General features: G+C 47.0%; 1 protein-coding gene across 1 annotated transcript; it reads right to left on the minus strand.

Moving 5' to 3' along the window:
• Positions 1-10,921: 10,921 nt before the first annotated feature.
• On the minus strand, positions 10,922-15,506 carry HES2 (hes family bHLH transcription factor 2). The gene is made up of 4 exons (XM_081201751.1): positions 15,357-15,506; positions 15,135-15,230; positions 13,479-13,572; positions 10,922-11,280 (listed from the first exon to the last, which is right to left on the minus strand). The coding sequence occupies exons 1-4, from the start codon at positions 15,447-15,449 to the stop codon at positions 11,015-11,017; spliced, it is 549 nt and encodes a 182-aa protein (XP_081057877.1). The 5' UTR covers positions 15,450-15,506; the 3' UTR covers positions 10,922-11,014.
• Between the last annotated feature and the right edge of the window lie 2,556 nt (positions 15,507-18,062).

Genomic DNA, 18,062 nt, shown 5'->3' on the forward strand with positions numbered 1-18,062 from the left:
GGAGCAACAGCAATACATTGCCTAGGGAAGGAGTTTGAGTCAAGGAGACCTAGCAAAGAAAGCAGACCTAAGAGAATGGGGATCTTCTGAATGATTGCCAGTTGCTGGAAAACACAGGAGAGGAGATTGTTCTGGGGCTCAGATCCTGCTTGAAGGTTTCCCATTGCTGCATCCAGGGTAAGATCCTGCACTAGGTGGGCCTGATGCAAGCAGACTCTCCTTGCATCTCGGCTTGAGAGCAAAAGCCACGCCCGACTTTCCTGCCACCACCCGTCGTCTCTGTTCTCTCCCCAGGCCTGGGAAACTGTTGCTGCAAGGCAGCTCAAACCTGGCGCTCCTTGCAATTTTCCCACGTCTTGTCTTCGGAAGCGTGATTGCATAGCTCTTGAGCGCCAGGAGGGAGGGAGGCGGGGGGAGACAGATGCTGACATGTGCTCCAGTTTGTTGCGGTTTGAGCTCCTATAGAAAACTCCTCCGTCAAGCAGCTCCTTCCTGGTGATTCATAGCGACGCTTCCGGGCAGCAGCCAGAGCGAAACTAGGAGACTGCCTGCCTGTGCCTGCAGGCCTAGGAGGCTGTTCTCGGGCTCCAGGGGTCAGACCTGCTGCCTCCAGGTAGATCCACCTCCGACTGATGCCAGTTATTATGGGTGGAGGTTTCCACGGGTTGGCACATCCTTCCTGCCCTCAGGCACATCAGGTGACAAGACCGAGGATGTGGGAAAAGGTCATGGCGGAGACAAAGGCGCAGTCAATTTACTCGTTCCCAGTTCCTTGTTTGCATGGCGCTTAGACACACAGCTCATTTGGAAAGCTCTGAAAAGTGGAGAGAGATAATTTTTCCTCCCTCTCTCATTCAATGAAGACATGAACGTAGTCAGGATATTGGTTAGGGGGTCAGGACTTTGGGGGCAGAACCAATGTGATTGGTCAGTTAGTTAAGTATCTCTATTGTTTTACTTGATGGAGAAGGCAAGTGCCCACCCCCCTCTTGACTACGCCAATGAATGAATGAAGATGAATGTTGCAAGATGCAGGGCAGATAAAAGAAAGGACTTCTTCATGCAGTGCATAGTTAAACTGTGGAACTCCCTCCCACTGGAGGCAGGGATGACCACCAACCTGGATGGCTTTAAAAGAGTATTAGACAAATTCGTGGAGGAGGAGAAGGCTATCAACAGCTACTAGTCATGATGACTATGCTTTGCCTCCACAGTAAAGGTAAAGAGACCTCTGACCATTAGGTCCAGTCGCGGATGACTCTGGGGTTGCAGGGGTCATCTTGCATTATTGGCTGAGGGAGCAGGCATACAGCTTCCGGGTCATGTGGCCAGCATGACTAAGCTGCTTCTGGCGAACCAGAGCAGCGCACGGAAACACTGTTTACCTTCCCGCCAGTGGTACCTATTTATCTATTTGCACTTTGACGTGCTTTCGAACTGCTTGGTTGGCAGGAGCAGGGACCGAGCAACAGGAGTTCACCCCGTTGCGGGGATTTGAACCGCTGACCTTCTGATCGGCAAGCCCTGGGCTCTGTGGTTTAGACCACAGTGCTACCTTTTTCTTTGCCTCCACAGTCATACGCAATAAATGTTTTTGAATGCCAGTTACTGGGAATCGCAGGTTAGGAGAGTGCTCTTGCACTCAGGTCCTGCTTGTGGGCTTCCCTTTGGGGCATCTAGGATTCTGGACTAGAAGGGTCATTGGGCTGATCCAGCAGGTTCTTCTTTCATTCTTAAAATAATTGATATGTCCCTAAACCTTGGAAGGAATGGAGGAGGGGACCGTCTCCTTTGAGATGCATATTGTACGGGCGCGCGCGCGCACACACACACACACACACACACACACACACCGTAACAAAGCTGTTGTGTTTGCAGAGTGCTCAGGCACATATGCGATGGCCCCATGTGACAAAAGCAAATAAGGAACTGGGAGTGGGTGTGCCCTCAACAATAACTTTCAGAGGGAAAGCTGCCACATCAGCAAAGTTAAAAATATTAAATAAATAAAAAGCAGAAAGGGCAGGAGAGCTGGATCGTGGCCTCTGGCTGGCTTGTTGGCTGAGACCCTTCAATGTGAACTGGTTCATGAGGAGCTGGGCCTTAAACCTACACAGGAAAAGGACCTGCACACACAAATAAAGGATTTAAAATGGTATGCACTATGGTCATCTAAACCATATAGGCTGCTTTCAATGGAAGTGGGAGAGTGTTCTATGAAAATCAAAGATGGCACAACACAATTGCCTATATGACATCATAATCTTCTCAGAACTGTTGGAGGGGTTGTGGAAAAAGAGGCAATTTTTTTCAAATTCTGGAATATGGTTTGTCAAGAATGACCAAAATACTCAAACATTGCATTCCTACTTCACCACAGCTTTGTTTACTAAATTTGTGGGACAATCAGCGGAAGGGTTTCTGGTGGCTGCCAGAAGCTCAGTTGCTCCAAAATTGAAAACTTTACAGAACTTGCGACTTCCGCCTTGGTGTAAAAATATGTGGCGTTTAGCATCAGCTGAAAAAATAACTCCTAAAGTGCATGTTGCCAAAGGCTTGGAGGACCCTTGAGAAATTCTGCGCTGCTTGACATTATTTTATCTTATACACAACAAACAGACACACAGGACTCCCTCTCCACAATGCAATGTGAAATTTGGCTTTCCTAATGGTCTTAGATACCTTCCCAACCAAATATCAGGTCTCTTCTGGATTGGCTAAAGTGTGTTGCTTTCTCTGGCACACCTTGGCCCAAGCAGCCCAGAGTGCAGTAGCTGCCCGAGGCTGCAAGGGAGACAGGCATGCACAGCTAGCCACGTGGGTCGAGCAGGGGCAAGGCAGGCTGCTGCTTTCCCACGGTGCTCAAATCAGTCCAGGGCTTGCCAGTAGGATGCCGATCCCTCGGGGGCCTGGAGGCCTCACCTGGTTCCTTGGAACTGCCGAGCGAAACTGCTGAGTCACGCGCTCCCTGCGAGCCCTGTGGGTGGCTGGCTGAGTGGCCTGTCTCCCCAGAACATGCCCAGACAGCTCTGCCTGAGCACCGCAGACACCTCCAGCAAATCTCTCCCATCAAGGAAAGCACTCAGGGAGGGAGCTGCATGCATCCTTAAGGCTGGCCTTCCTCAAGCAGGTGCCTGCCAGTTCTCGCTGTGTAGCTCAGCTCCCAACATCCTGGACTATTGGCCATGCCAGCTGCAGGGGCTGATGGGATTTTATTTGATTTAGTCATTCATTACATTTATATGAGAGGTGGCCATCCAACCCCTGCTTAAAAACCTTTCCTTCCTTGGAGGTTTCTAAGCAGAGGTTGGGTGGCCATCTGCCAGGGAGCCTTCAGCTCTGATTCTTGTATTGCAGGGAGTTAGCCTAGATGACCCTTGAGGTCGCTTCCAACTCTACAGTTCTGTGGTTCTATATCCCACCTTTCCTCCAAAGTAGTGTAGCTCTCCTCTTCCCTGTTCATTCTCCCAACTATCCTATGAAGTAGGTTAGGCTGAGAGGGCATCAGACCCGTGTTATAAGAATATTAGGGTTGCACACACACACACACACACACACACACACACACACACACACACACAAAACCACATGTCTGAAACCCCACAGAAAAAGTCCTGAAACGATTTTGTCCCACCCAAATTGACCTCAAATATTTCTCTGCAAGGTTGAAGGAAAACGGAAAAGCCTCCCCATTGTCTTTTCCTTCACAAATCCTGTCTTAAGTGTATGTCTGTGTATGAATAGGATGAGCCTGTGACCTGGCTCAGGAACTAAGTATTTATCATTACTAAGTATTTATCATTACAAAAGACTGGCCAGGCTCCCCAGGTAAGCCAATCAAGTGACCATTAACAGATAACCTGCCAGATAGGAGATAAACAACACACTCAGATTTCTGTTGTAGACCGCCTCTTCTGTGATGTATGTACAGTGGTACCTTGGGTTAAGTACTTAATTCGTTCCGGAGGTCCGTTCTTAACCTGAAACTGTTCTTAACATGAAGCACCATTTTAGCTAATGGGGCCTCCCGCTGCTGCTGGGCCGCCGGAGCACAATTTCTGTTCTCATCCTGAAGCAAAGTTCTTAACCCGAGGTAATATTTCTGGGTTAGCGGAGTCTGTAACCTGAAGCGTATGTAACCTGAAGCGTATGTAACCTGAGGTACCACTGTATGATGTTTCTAGGGGTGGTCTTGGACTCCAGGGCGGGCAATTTAAAATGTCTATACAGGGGCGGGCACATCTTTGTTTTGGGTCCTCCTCTGTCCTCCTGCGTGTGAGGGGAGCACCCTGTTGCAACAGCTTTAATAAAGATCAGGCTTAGTAGCTGCTTTGCTTCTCAATATTCTCTGGTTGGCCTTTATTATTTTCTCCTACTGATGGAGAACCTACAAAAGACTCTATAAGGGCAGATTTCATTTACAACACCCGCCAAGTGTCCCTATTTTCCAGAGACAGTCCCGGATTTACAGATGCTGTCCCGGTTTCTGATTTGATCCCAGACCGCTTTTCATTAGGATGTTCCTATTTTCATCAGAAAAATGTTGGGAGATATGGAATAGAACGTTCATATTTTCAATGGAGAAATGTTGGAGGGTATGGAATAGGATGTCCCTATTTTCATCTGTGAAATGTTGGAGGTTATGGTGAGTGACACGTGAAGGTCACCCACTGGGCTTCATGGCTGAGTGGGTATTTGAACCCTGGTCTCCCAGGTCCTAGTCTGACACTGTAACCACTACACTACACTGGCTTTTGGAGTCTATATAGCTTTTAAAGGTTCATCAGCTCTATAATACTCTCTTAAACTTGGCAAACTTATAGTGGTGCTATTTACCCTCAATATTGGCTAAGAGGGTTTGGAGTCCATCCAAGAACATCTGAAGGGCTATAGATGTTCCCTAATGGAGACCCCATCTCCATGTATCTGTCCAGTCTTTTAGTGAATCCCACCAGTGCATCACAGGATGAATGAAGACCAAACTTTTTCCTGTCTGTTCTGAATACCTCCTGCTAGTCAGCTTCATTCAGTGACCTCAAGTTCTAGCATTCCAAGAAAGAGAGGAAACCATCATTTTCTCCACGCCATGAGTATTTCTGCAGAGCATCTTCCAGAGGACTCATCTCCTCCTGCTTACATAGGAACATAAGACGAGTCTGTTAGATCTGGCCAATGGTCCATCTGGTCCAGCATCCTGTTTCCACAGTAGCCAACCAGATGCTTGTAAGAAGCTTGCAAGCAGGACCTCAGCACAAGAGCATTTCCCCCTCCTGTGGTTTCCGACAACCAGCATTCAGAAGCATTACTGCTGCTATCCGGGGAGGTAGAAAATAGTCATCAGGATTAGTAGTCATTGATAGCTCTCTCCTCCATGAATTTGTCTAATCCTCATTAAAAGCCACCCAAGTTGGTGGCCATTACTGCCTCTTGTGGGAGGGAGTTCCGTGGTTTAACAGGGAGTTCCATGGTTTAACTATGTGCTGCAGGAAGAAGGATTTTATTTCTCTGAGTGTTTGAGCATTCAGTTTCACTTGATGTCCACGAGTTCTTGTGTTCCTTTTCTCTCTGTGGTTGGAAAATAGTTTTGCAATAGCCCCAGGTTTTCAGGAAAGGGTAGAAGTGAGGAGACATGAGCAACTGGTAATTAAGCAATTGAACCAAGTGCTCCCTGCTCCACTTCATGAGCTAAGCACTGGGGCACCCCAGCAGGAGGATAAGATCTGCACTGGCGTTTCAACTTTACTTTTCACCTTTGGGCATTGGTCGGTCCTGCTCAACTTGACTTTTACAGCACAGTTCTATCCCCTGAGAAGTAAATCCCATGGAGTTCAGTGGGGCTTACTCTCAGGGAGGTGGTTTCAATCCCACTGAGCTCCACTGGACTTGCTTCTCAGTAGGTATGCATAAGATTGCATTGTTAATGTTCTGCAATCTTACCCATGAAAAGAATTCGGATGGAGCCCCATTTGTGACTTATCATTAACCTGCATCTGCAGAATCTGGTGCAGGAGTAAAGAACTTGTGGTTGATGGAGATGAATTAAGGATTAAATCTGTAAATTAAAATTTAAAGCTCCTATCCTGTGTGTGGGGGAGAAATATAAGAGTAACCAGGCTGTAAAGCCCCTTTAGCAGTGTAAAAACACCTATGTGCTTTTGCAGCTTACTGGAAGTGAGGAGTCAGGCAATTACACTGTTTATCCCTGTTTATTTGTGGTCTGCTGACCTCTTTGTCCCCGTTGCTAAGAATGAGCTGCACATTTTAGTAAGAGAAACAAAAGGTTTACTTACATTTCAATGCAAGCAGCAAATACATCCAAGTAGTATGAAGGTAAAAGATACTTCTTAGTTACAAAATATAAAACTGGTTTCCAACATGGAGTCTGGGCCCTAAGCAGAACTCAGGCATGTACATCTGCTCACATCACTGGCTTGAAAGAAGAGAGGGAGTTCAGGAAGTAAGTACATAAGATTATCTCCTTTGTTAGTAATTCCCACCATAGCATTAAAGAGGTGACCTCATACAGTCCCTTCTACAGTGATTCAGAAACTCCATGAGTGTCAGCCCCTCATATGCCTGTCTGGCAATCTTACATTTTGACTGGAAATCCCAAAGTGGTCCTGTAGAGGATGTCAGTCTTCAGCATCCATCAGCCCCAATCAGCAAGCTGAGTGGTTATCAATAATGGTAGTTGGAACCTAACAAGATTTGGTGGGCTATAGGTTTCTCACCTTTGCTATACCAGATTTGAGAGAGTGTGTGTGTGTGTTGGTTATAAAAATACAAAAAAAATGGATAACCGTCACAATAATAATGGACAGAGAATATTATTATGTACAATACTATCAGGTTTAAAGTTGTATATGGAATTCTTTAACTAATGTGCATTTTCTTTGTGGGTATCAGCCCAGAATATTTAGCCACAGCTGACCAAGGATGACTGGAAGAAGCTTCTTCGGTTACATCTGTAATGAAGGTATACTATGTACTGTATTCTGAAATTTGTCTGACTCAGTTCCTTCCCTACATGCCATCAGTCTCTGTGTTAATTTCTCAATTTCTTAACAATCAAGTTTCTAGCCCTCATGCAGTGGAGATACATTTTGAATGGTGTTCCTGAGCCTGGCACCCTCCAGACATTTTGGAGTACGACTCTCATCAGCCCCAGCCATCACAGCAGTACAAACTGAGGCTGGTAGTAATTATACTGTACCTGGGGGTGGCAGAGCTGCCTGGCACTACACACCACAGTTTCCAGCAAATGTTGAAGACACAACTCTTCACCATTGCCTTTGACACTTGAGATGTATATTTTTAGGACCCACCTGATTTCTGTGGTTGCAGGTTGTTTGAAACTGTTTTTAATATTGTGTGTCTTGATGCTGTAACCCACCTGAGGACCTTAGGAGGAAGGGCAGGTAAATTAATAATACTAACAGTAGCCGATAGATCTGTCCATCATGAATTGGTCCTGCCTTGCAGTGTCATTGTTCTTGGGTTTCACAGCTTGGAAATTGACTGGCATTTCTCTGCCTCTGCTGGAGTTTTGGTGGTGGTTGTTTTTGGCCAATCACCAGGGCACAGCCTCTTGATGAGAGGGAGTATCTAGCAGGAGCTCCCAGGAGACTTGTCAGTCATCAGGCAGCTGCTTCCGCGTCTCATGACTGCTGATCCAGCACTTTCAAGGTGCCAGCAGGATAAGGAATTTGGGCGCTCTGGAGACGGAATCTACCAAGATGTCTCAGGGTCTGTGTGCAGCAGGTCTCCAGGGTTTCGAGATATTCCCAGCCCTATCTGGAGATTCTGCTGCGGATTGAGCCTGAGACTTTCTGCATGCAGAGCTTTTCCTAGAATTGTAGCATTGGAAGAGACCCAAAAGACTCATATAGTCCAACTCCCTGTCCTTGCACTGCCGCACACAACCCCAGCCCATTATTTCAGTTCATTTCTTCCTCTAAAACGACTACAGCTTTCCTCCTGTGCTTTGGCCTGCCACTTTTTCATCGAGTTGCTATTTAAATACCAGCTGCCAGGGAACTGCAGGTGAGCAGAATGCTCTTGTGCTTGACTCCTGCTTGCTGGTTTCCCAGCAGGACACCTGGATGGCCACAAGGATAAAAGGATACTGGAGTAGATCATTGGCCTGATCCAGCAGCCTGTTATTATGTTCCAAGAATCTGTGTTGTTTTAAGGTCTCTAATGAAATGGCACAGAGCTGTAACCACTTCTCCCAGGAGGTGGTGGACTGTAATAAGGGCAAAGGGACGCTCTCATTGAGGAAGCCATTGCAGGTCTCTTGCTTGGGAAATTGGGTGCTAGGGAATGAGCCCTTTGCAAGTCTCCTCTGTCACACCCTCACATACTGTAGATATGTGGCTGGCAACACACTTCACAGCACCGCAGGCTTGCAGGTTGGGGACAAGACCGGGCAAAGCCCCAGGAGCAGAGGAACCCGAGCAATAACTGGCGCCATGGCTGGGACATGTTTGGGCAACCAGAGCAAAGTTCTGGGTTGAGGGGGGTGGCTGCCAAGCTCAGAAACTGACATGGATCACAAAGCAGGGAGGGCACGTTCTCTCTCTTCCCCTCTACCACCAGTCCTTCCCCATCTTGGAGTGGATCTAATGTACTAAGAGGGACTGGTTTTTCTGGGAAAAACCTACAGGGGGAGATGGTATAGCAAAGTGTTTAAGAACCTGCCCAACCAGTGGTTTGAAAGTTCATCCCTGTTCAAAGTTTATCCCTGTTGTAGATAGAGCCAGTGTGGTGTAGTGGGTAGAGCACTGGTTCTTGAAGGGTGTGGTGTGCCACACTGGTGTGGCAGGAAATGGATGGTGAGTGTGGCAGGAAGATTCAAGGACAATCAAAGAAACACCTAACCATGTCAGTGTAGCGTAGCATAGTTTAAATACAATATTTTTTAATTTGCAAAATAGGGCTAGATGTACGCTCAAAACAAGAGGCAGAACAATGGCTATTATTCTCCAGTTCTCCATTATATATTGTTGTGAATAGGGATTTTAAACTCTGACAAACATGGAAGATCAGAAAAGGGAAAGGCTTCTTTACGTTGATATGAGTTTGTCTCAAATTAGACCCAATATAAATGAGATTGTCTGGCAAAAGCAAGTTCACACCTCATTGAGTTGGTATACATACATTATTACATTATTACTTAAGGTGCATATGTAAGAGGTTCGTTTATAATATTTTGGGAATGATGAATGTTTTTATGTAGCTGCATTGTTTTGTACTTTCTGGATGTCCCACGATCATATTATAAAGTAGTTGTGTTCTGTGTTATAAATGAAGCACTGCTAGGAGTTGCCCCCCACAACATATTCCTCATCAATAAATTTTTTTGGTGTGGCTCAAGCAAATTTTTATTCTGAAAGTGTGGCCCAGGGGGAAAAGTTTGAGATCCACTGGGTTAGAGTGTTGGACTAGGACCTGGGTTCAAATCCCCACTCAGCCAGGAAGTTCACTGAGTCATCCTGGGCTAATCTACCTCCCAGGGTTGTTGTTAGGGGGCATCTAGAGCTCTTTGAATGGCATGAATGGCATCTAGAGCTCTTTGGAGAAAAAAACTGGGATATAAATGCAATCCATGAATGTATCCCATAATGATAAATCTATGTTTGACAAACTGATACCAAGAAAGCTTGTAGTTTTTGGTCTAGAGAGAAGATGGCGTGAAAGACGTTTATCAAATTATGTGCAGTGGATTGGGAAAATTCATGGATGGATATCAATGGCTACTTGCCAACAATGGCTATGCTCTGCCTCCAGGGTCAGAGGCAGCAATGCTTCTGAATACCAGTTGCTGGAAACAGTAGGAGGGGGGAGAGAGCCATGGTGCTCAGGTCCTGCTTGCTACTTTCGCCGCAGGCACCTTGTTGGCCACTTTGAAAACAGGATGCTGAACTAAATGGGCCGCCGGCCGGATCCAGCAGGCTCTTCTTAAATTCTCATCATAGAACAATACATGCATTTAACAAACAAACAAACAAACATGATTTTTTCTTTATTTTTAATTGTGTATCAAATCCATTATTATATACAGGCTTAAAGTGCTGTCCGGTCTTTGGCTCAAGCCATGCCGGATTTGTGCAAGTCACAGACCAGGGGGAAGAAAAAGACAATTGAACAACCCGCGGGGTTTACTGGCCTTCCATCCCGCCCCCCATTATGGCTATGGGAGGAAGAAAGGAGATGTCTGGAGAGAGAGAGAGAGAGAGAGAGAGAGAGAGAGAGAGAGAGAGCAGGAAGTCTCCCCAGACCCTTGATGCTCCTCAGAAAGAGTTAGCAATTTTCTCCAGGCAACTGATACCTGACTCTGAATGAAAAGAAAGACACATTACTCTGTTGCATGCACACATGTTCAGAGTAAGAAATCACCTGCCCTTAGAGGAGTCCCTCTCACATGTCTCTGCATGAGTCCATGTCATGGGTGCTCCTCCCAATTGGAAGGAGGTGGTCCTATATTGTCTAAAGGAACATATGACAAGTGTTCCAACTGCTGTGATCCAACCACAGTTGGACCTAGCTCAGGATCATCTATAATGACTGGCAGCAGCTCTCTCCAGGGTTTCTGGAGGGGGAGCATTCCCAACCTTCCCTGGAGATTGAATCTAGAACCTTCTGCATGCAGAGCAGATGCTCTATCACTGAGTGATCCTTCCCTAAACAGAACACAGGGAACTGCCATGCAGAGGCACAGCAGGCAGCTTCATCTGAGGGCAGGTCATTCAACCGGGTCAGGAGCGACTAGGAACGATCCAATCACACCTGAATTACCAGGTAAACGTTATTTATGCCCAGCTGAGGCTGGCTGGAAGGCTAGAGCAGCTCATCATTCTTAGCCTTTTCTGCAGGCGGATCTCTCTCTGCACATCGGCAATCCTTTCGCAGCACAGGGCTCTGCTCCAGCCACTCCCCGTCCGAAAACGGCTGCCATACAGAGAAAACAGGAGCACGCAGGGCTCTCAGTTTTAAGCCGAGATGTTCTGTGGCTCTACCAAGGTCTCCAGAGTGCTGTTTGTGGTGAAGGGGCTTCCTGGGCCCTTCTAGGTGGGCATGGGGCCCTCTCCAAGCCTGGCTCTTTGGACAAGTCTGCTGGGCTGGAACAGTCCCGAAGCCAGCCCTGCTGCGCAAAGGCCTGCTGGAGATGCCCAAGGAGGGTGCTGCAGGCCTCACGGTTCAGGAAGTTGTATTTAGGAAGGAGGGTGGCAAGGCGGGACAGGCAGGTGTGGTAGCCGTCACAGAAACTGTCTGCAGAGCCTGTGGTGGGGAAAGAGAAATCTGTCATGCCATCTGTCAGGGATTCCTTAGTTGCGATTCCTGCCTTGCAAGGGGTTGGACTATAAATGGCCCTCAGGGTCCCTTCCAACTCTACAATTCTGTGAGAGCCAGCTTGGTGTAGTGGTTAAGAGTGGTAGACTCGTGATCTGGTGAACCAGGTTCGATTCCCGGCTCCTCCACATGCAGCTGCTGGGTGACCTTGGGCTAGTCACACTTCTCTTAAGTCTCTCAGCCCCACTCACCTCACAGAGTGTTTGTTGTGGGGGAGGAAGGGAAAGGAGAATGTTAGCCGCTTTGAGACTCCTTCAGGTAGTGATAAAGCGGGATATCAAATCCAAACTCTTCCTCTTCTGTGTCTGTGATCTGGGTACCAGTGCCAGCCACAGAAAGTAATACAACACGCATTATTCTTTGTTGAACTTACAGCACCCACTCAGAGGTCAGCAACAGGGGGTTGGACTGGATGACCCTCAGGGGACCCTTCCAACTCTACAGTTCTTTGATTCTATGATTTTATTATGAACAGAGAATACCCTGCCTTCCATGCTTAAAGTACTACACTTCCCAGGATTCTTTTGGGAGGGAACTGTGATGATTTAACTGGTATAACCGTGTTATTGCTTTGCTCAGAAAATTTCTCCCTGTAATTTGTTTTGGTGTAAATAGGGAAATTTGACAGTACTGAGGACACGTTGCCATATGAAGCATGGACCTCATCTATCCCATCATGCAACACCATCATTTATCCCATGGACTCATATCCCCCTTCTTATTTCCCCCACCGTCAGTTTTAGACTAAGTTCATTGGGAGCAGAGACTCCAGGATCTTTGAATTCCACCCACAAAGCCCTATGTGCTGTATTATCAATATAGAGTTAAGGTCTCAGCCAGGTAGGAATTCTTCTCAAAGATTTTGCCCATGTCTCCTAAATTCTGGCTAGGGGAGAGAGCAGAGACCAAATGGTCTGACTTCCCTATAAAGTAGCCTCATGAGGTCTGATGAGCAGGTTGTAACTGAGTCAGATCCTGGGTCAATCTAGGTCAGTGCTGTCAGCGCTGATTGACAAGAGGCTCTCTGTGGCAGAGATCCTTCCCGCTGATAACAGCAACCCCTCTTCGGCTGAGTTCTCTCCTGTGCTCCTGGGGCACATTTGCATCATATATCTAAAGAACTATCATACCGCTTGAAATATACTCAGAGTCAAGAGTGGATTTCATGCTCTTTATTCAGCTCATAGTGGTGAGGAGGAATGGAAGTTTCCCCAAAATATCTGCTTTATATACATTATTTACACAACGGGCTGCATGTGATTGGCTAATTCCGGGATTCTCCTGTAGGCCAATCAGATTGTGGATTCACTTCCACCTGGAGCTGGATTGGGTGGCTCCTGGGGACTAACCATAATGCTGCATTGTTCTAGGACCAATCAGACTGCTGCATTCTGAATCCTATTGTTCTAGGACCCAATCAGACTGCTGCATTCTGAATCCTATTGTTCTAGGACCAATCAGACTGCTGCATTCTGAATCCTATTATTCTAGGACCAATCAGACTGCTGCATTCTGAATCTTATTGTTCTAGGACCAATCAGACTGCTGCATTCTGGATCCTATTCAACCTAGTACATAACACCGCTTTAAACAGGCATGGCTTCCCCCAAAGAATTCTGGGAGCTGTAGTTTGTTCAGGGTGCTAAGAGTTGCTATTCCTCCTCACATAGCTGCCACTCTCTGAGTGGTCTAACATTCAATCCCTCTTCAAAGGGAACTCTGGGTATTGTTACTCTCAGTGCCTTTAAGAAACTGCAGCTCTCAGAAGTCTTTAGGGGAAGCCACGACTGTTCAAATTGGCATCATAGTGTTTTAATTTTGTGGAAGATCCATTCAGCCCCTCTTCTCTGCCAACCACCTTTACTGGTTCAGACAAGCTCAGTCCTTGCTCAAGTGTTTACACACAGGGGTGTTGTGAGGGACTGGCCCAGGCATGCTAAGCACCAGTTTCTTGCACTGGGCCCCTAGATCTCTAGCCTCTTCTAACACTTAAAAAAACCAAAAACAAAACAAAACTGGGATCTATGCCCACATTCATCGGTCAGCTCCCCTGTGTTGGATAATTCAGTTGTAAGAAATTAAGTGATGCCATTTCGCGCATCATGTGTGAATGTCATGTCACTCACCAGAGACGGAAGCGCAAGGGGTTGGAAGCTCCTTGAGGAACTGGACAGTCATCTCTAAGATGTCGGCCTTCTCCAGCTTGGAATAGCGAGAGCTCTGGAAAGGAAAGGGAGCAAGAGAGGGTTGCTTTAGGAGTCTCAAAAGCAAGAAAAGGCACAGAGGATGTTGCAAAGGGACCCAGAGATACCAAGTAGTGAAGAGATGAGAAAAGGAAGAGGATTTTGGGTGTGGATAGGAAAGAGTGGGCACCCATCTAATGGAGGCTAATGGCAGGGAGACATTAGGTGGGATGGAGCCACAGAGAGAATGAAAAGATTGCCGGTTCAGCCAGAAGAACTTTTCTGTGCAAACCTTCAATACCAGAATGTGAACCTGTGCTCCACCCCTAAGTATGCTCGATGTCAAACTCCTTTCATCCCTGACTACTGGCTGAGCTGGCTAACCTGATGGGAGTCCAATAACATCTGGGGGGGGTGTAGGTTTCCAGCCCCCCAACTAAACCATGGATAGGGCAAATCCATGGAAAAAAGACTGAGGGAAATAAATGTGGTCTCCACTTATTGAGGGAATATGCCTTGAATCCAGGTGAGAGCTCTGGCTAGCCCACCAGTGTGGAATATGGAGTGCTCTAGATGTTGAACTCAGGATGGGCAATGGCTAGAACATGATAAGAGCTTGCTGGATCAAGCCCAAGGCCCCTCTAGTCCAGCATCCTATTCTCACATTGGCCAGCCTAATGCCTTTAGGAAACCCATAGCAGGATTTGAGCTCTTTCCCCTCCTGCAGCTTCCACTGCCAGTAACTGGTATTCAGAAGCAATACTGACTCCCAACAGTGAAACTAGCATTTCAGGCTAGTAGCTATGGATAGTATTCCTCCTCCTCCATGAATCTAATCCTCTGTTAAAGTCTGCGGCCCTCATTGCCTCTAGTGGGACTGAGTTCCATAGTTTAACTATGTGCTGTGTGGAAGAAGGACTTGATTTCATCTGTCCTGAATCTTCCAGCATTCAGCTTCATTGAATGTCCAGGAGTTTGAGAGTTACAAGAGAGGAAGAACAATATTATCTCTACCCACTTACTCTATGCCATGCATAATTTTATATCTATGTAATACAATTTCTACCTTGCTTATTGTAAAAACAAACCAAAACCCCTCGAAACAGTTTACAAAAAGTTAAAACAAAACCAAGAGAAATTTACAACTGTGCTTTAAAACATACAGAAGTCTAAACACTAAAACAGATTGAAAACAAAGCTATAAACTTCTATTCTGTTGCCTGTTGCCTAAACAATGAAGTCCCAAAACCTGCAATCTTCCCCCATAAGGGCATTGCTCCATCCCGCTGATCATTTTGGTTGCCCTTTTCCAAACCTTCTCCAACTCCACAATACCTTTTTTCTGAGGAGGGGTGATCTGAACGGGGCACAGCATTGCAGAAAAGCAGTTGCACCACTGATTTCCTGAGGATACTGGCAGTTTTATTTTCAGCTCCCTCCCTTAGGATCCCTGGCATGCTTTCTAGTACTGGCAGGGGGTGCCAACGGGGACGCGACTGGAAGGGCGGGCTACAAAAAGCGCTCTGCAGAGGCTCAGAGGCGCTGTGTGTGTGTGTTCTTCCTGTGCTGCAGGGAGACCCAGGACTGAGAGCCACTTACGTCTTTCCCGATGAGAGGCAGGATGAGGGTCTTGAGCTGGTTGAGGCTGTCGTTGATGCGCGCCCGGCGGCGCTTCTCCATCAGCGGCTTGAGGCTCTGCGGGAGGAGAAGCCAGTCAGTCCGACGGGACGGGAGCAAAAGGAGAAGGAAGAGGAGGAGGAGAAGGGGATCCCTCCCCGGGGAAGAAGGCTGGGGAGCGGGGACTGCCTTTGCGGCCCTCACCTTTCTCAGCTGGGTGGCCTCCCCAGTTTTCTTCGGGGAGCCCATCTTGGGGCCGTAAGTCCTCGACGGCGCGTCGGAGCTGAGCGGCGGCATGGAGCGAGGTGGCTGTCGGAGCGGACGCCCAGAGACAGAGAGAGCGTGCTCAGCGAGCGAGTGCGGAGCGAGGAGGAGGCGGATTCAGCACTCCCCGCCCGCCAGAGCCGCTTTTATTGCAGCCGGCCTGCCCCTTCGCGTCCCCGCCCCGTCGCTCCGCCCTGGGCCACCGCGTCGCCGGGGGACGCCCCAGCCCCGCGCTGAGTCCCAGCCCATCTGCTCCGGGGAAGCCGCTTAATCTGCCGCTCCCTCTTGCACTCAAAATCCCGCCTGATGCCTCCTGGCCCTTTGGGAGAGTTACTTGGGGAAGCACCTCTGCAGCTGAGCAACTGTGCTCAGTCCAGACCTCTCACGGGGCACCTTGGAAAGTTTTATCGTGGCCAGTCAGGGGCATTTCTTACTACCACCCCCTCGATATTATTATTATTATTATTATTATTATTATTATTATTATTATTATTATTATTATTTGCTTTGCATCGCCAACACCTCCAGGTACAGCTGAGAGCGATTCAGACCTGAATTCCTGGAAAGTCACTGCCAGGCAATGTAGATATTGATATTATTAGCTATGGATCTAATAATAATAATGATAATCACAATAACAGTAGCAACAACTATTATTATTTTCTGGAGGCCCCATCCCACCCTCGCACTAGGCCTTAGCAATGACTCCCTGAAAAGAAAAACTCTGTTGCAAGTACTGATTATTATTTCACAACATTGTTGTTGGTGGTGGTGTTTAGTCATTTAGTCGTGTCAGACTCTTCGTGACCCCATGGACCAGAGCACGCCAGGCCCTCCTGTCTCCCACTGCCTCCCACAGTTTGGTCAAACTCATGTTGGTAGCTTCGAGAACACCGTCTCGTCCTCTGTCGTCCCCTTCTCCTTGTGACCTCCATCTTTCCCAAAATCAGGGTCTTTTCCAGGGAGTCTTCTCTTCTCATGAGGTGGCCAAAGTACTGGAGCCTCAGCTTCATGATCTGTCCTTCCAGTGAGCACTCAGGGCTGATTTCCTTAAGAAAGGATAGATTTGTTCTTCTTGGAGTCCATGGGACTCTCAAGAGTCTCCTCCAGCACCAATTGCACAATATATAGAACCACAAAATTTGTTAAACAGGCTGTGGAGAAGCATCTGAAGATCACATAGGTTAAAATAATGTTTTGCTCTGTTTTTACAGGGTTTCTTTGTTATTGTTAACAAAAAAAGTATTCTGTATGTCTTCTTCTGCTGCTTACCTTTGCTTAGTGATGTGTGTTTTAGTATGAGTGTGTACTCAGTCTGCTTGACCAAAGAACAATAAGCTAAGAATTATAGAATCATACCATTCATCTAATTAATAATCAGCCCTTCACCCTAAGGTCCCAGGGCAGATTACAACAATTACAACACAACACTGGCCTAGATGGAACAGTGGCCTAGTACCTGCAAAGGAAACCTTTTGTTTTAATACAGTGGTACCTCGGGTTAAGTACTTAATTCGTTCTGGAGGTCCATTCTTAACCTGAAACTGTTCTTAACCTGAAGCACCACTTTAGCTAATGGGGCCTCCCGCTGCCGCCACGCCACCAGAGCCCGATTTCTGTTCTTATCCTGAAGCAAAGTTCTTAACCTGAAGCACTATTTCTGAGTTAGCGGAGTGTGTAACCTGAAGCATATGTAACCTGAAGCGTATGTAACCACTGTACTTCTCTTTTGTGTGAATGCATTTCTGTGCACAAGAGCTGTTTTAATTTGAAAAATAAAGAACCCATAAATGTATTTATGGCCTGGTCAGGACAGTCTTTCTGTTATATACAGTGGACGCCGAGGTTGAGAACGTGATCCATGCGCAATGCACGTTCACAACCCTCAGTGTTCGCAGCGTGTCTGCACACACGCAAGTTGCAATTCGGCGCTTCTGAGCATGCACAAAGTGTGATTTAGCGCTTCTGCGCATGCATGACCGCCGAAACCCGGAAGTAACCTATTCCAGTACTTACGGGTTTCAGCGGGTCCGTAACCCAAAAAAACGCAACCTGAAGCGTCTGTAACCCGAGGTATGACTGTACTCTGGGATTGATGAGGCATGTGACCCTCACCTGAGCCTTCTCTAGCTGAGGACTCACATGAGCCCCACCTGTGACTCAGTATAAGAAAACGTCCTAATTAAATCAGATCTTCAGCCACAAGGACTGTGCTTTGCCTCCGCAGTGATGTTTCTGAATATCAGCAGGCTTTTCTCAAGCCCTTATAATAAGCGTTGCCACTTGACTGCATCCGGAGGCCCACCATTTCTTAATTATTTGTTTGTTTCTTCCTTTACCTTTCACCAGATATAATTTGGTTTTGTGCTTTTCTTGGTCGCTGCAATGTATATTCCATTATTTTATTTTATTAAAAAGGAATTACCTTTCAGCAAAAGCTAGCCACAAGTGCAGCCCACTGAAAGCAACAGGAGTTACGTTAGTCACAAAGAACCTGTTCCACTGGTGTCATTTGGAAGTGTGCCGGATCCTGTCCATCTTTACTTGATAGTAAACCTCACCGAGTACAATGGGCCCTACTCTCAGGCAAGTGTACATAGGGTTGTGGTTGTGCAATCTCAAAAGTAACCCCACCAGAGTTATGTT

The sequence above is a fragment of the Podarcis bocagei genome (genome assembly GCF_964188305.1).
Source record: "Podarcis bocagei genome assembly, chromosome: 7".
Lineage (NCBI taxonomy): Eukaryota > Metazoa > Chordata > Lepidosauria > Squamata > Lacertidae > Podarcis > Podarcis bocagei.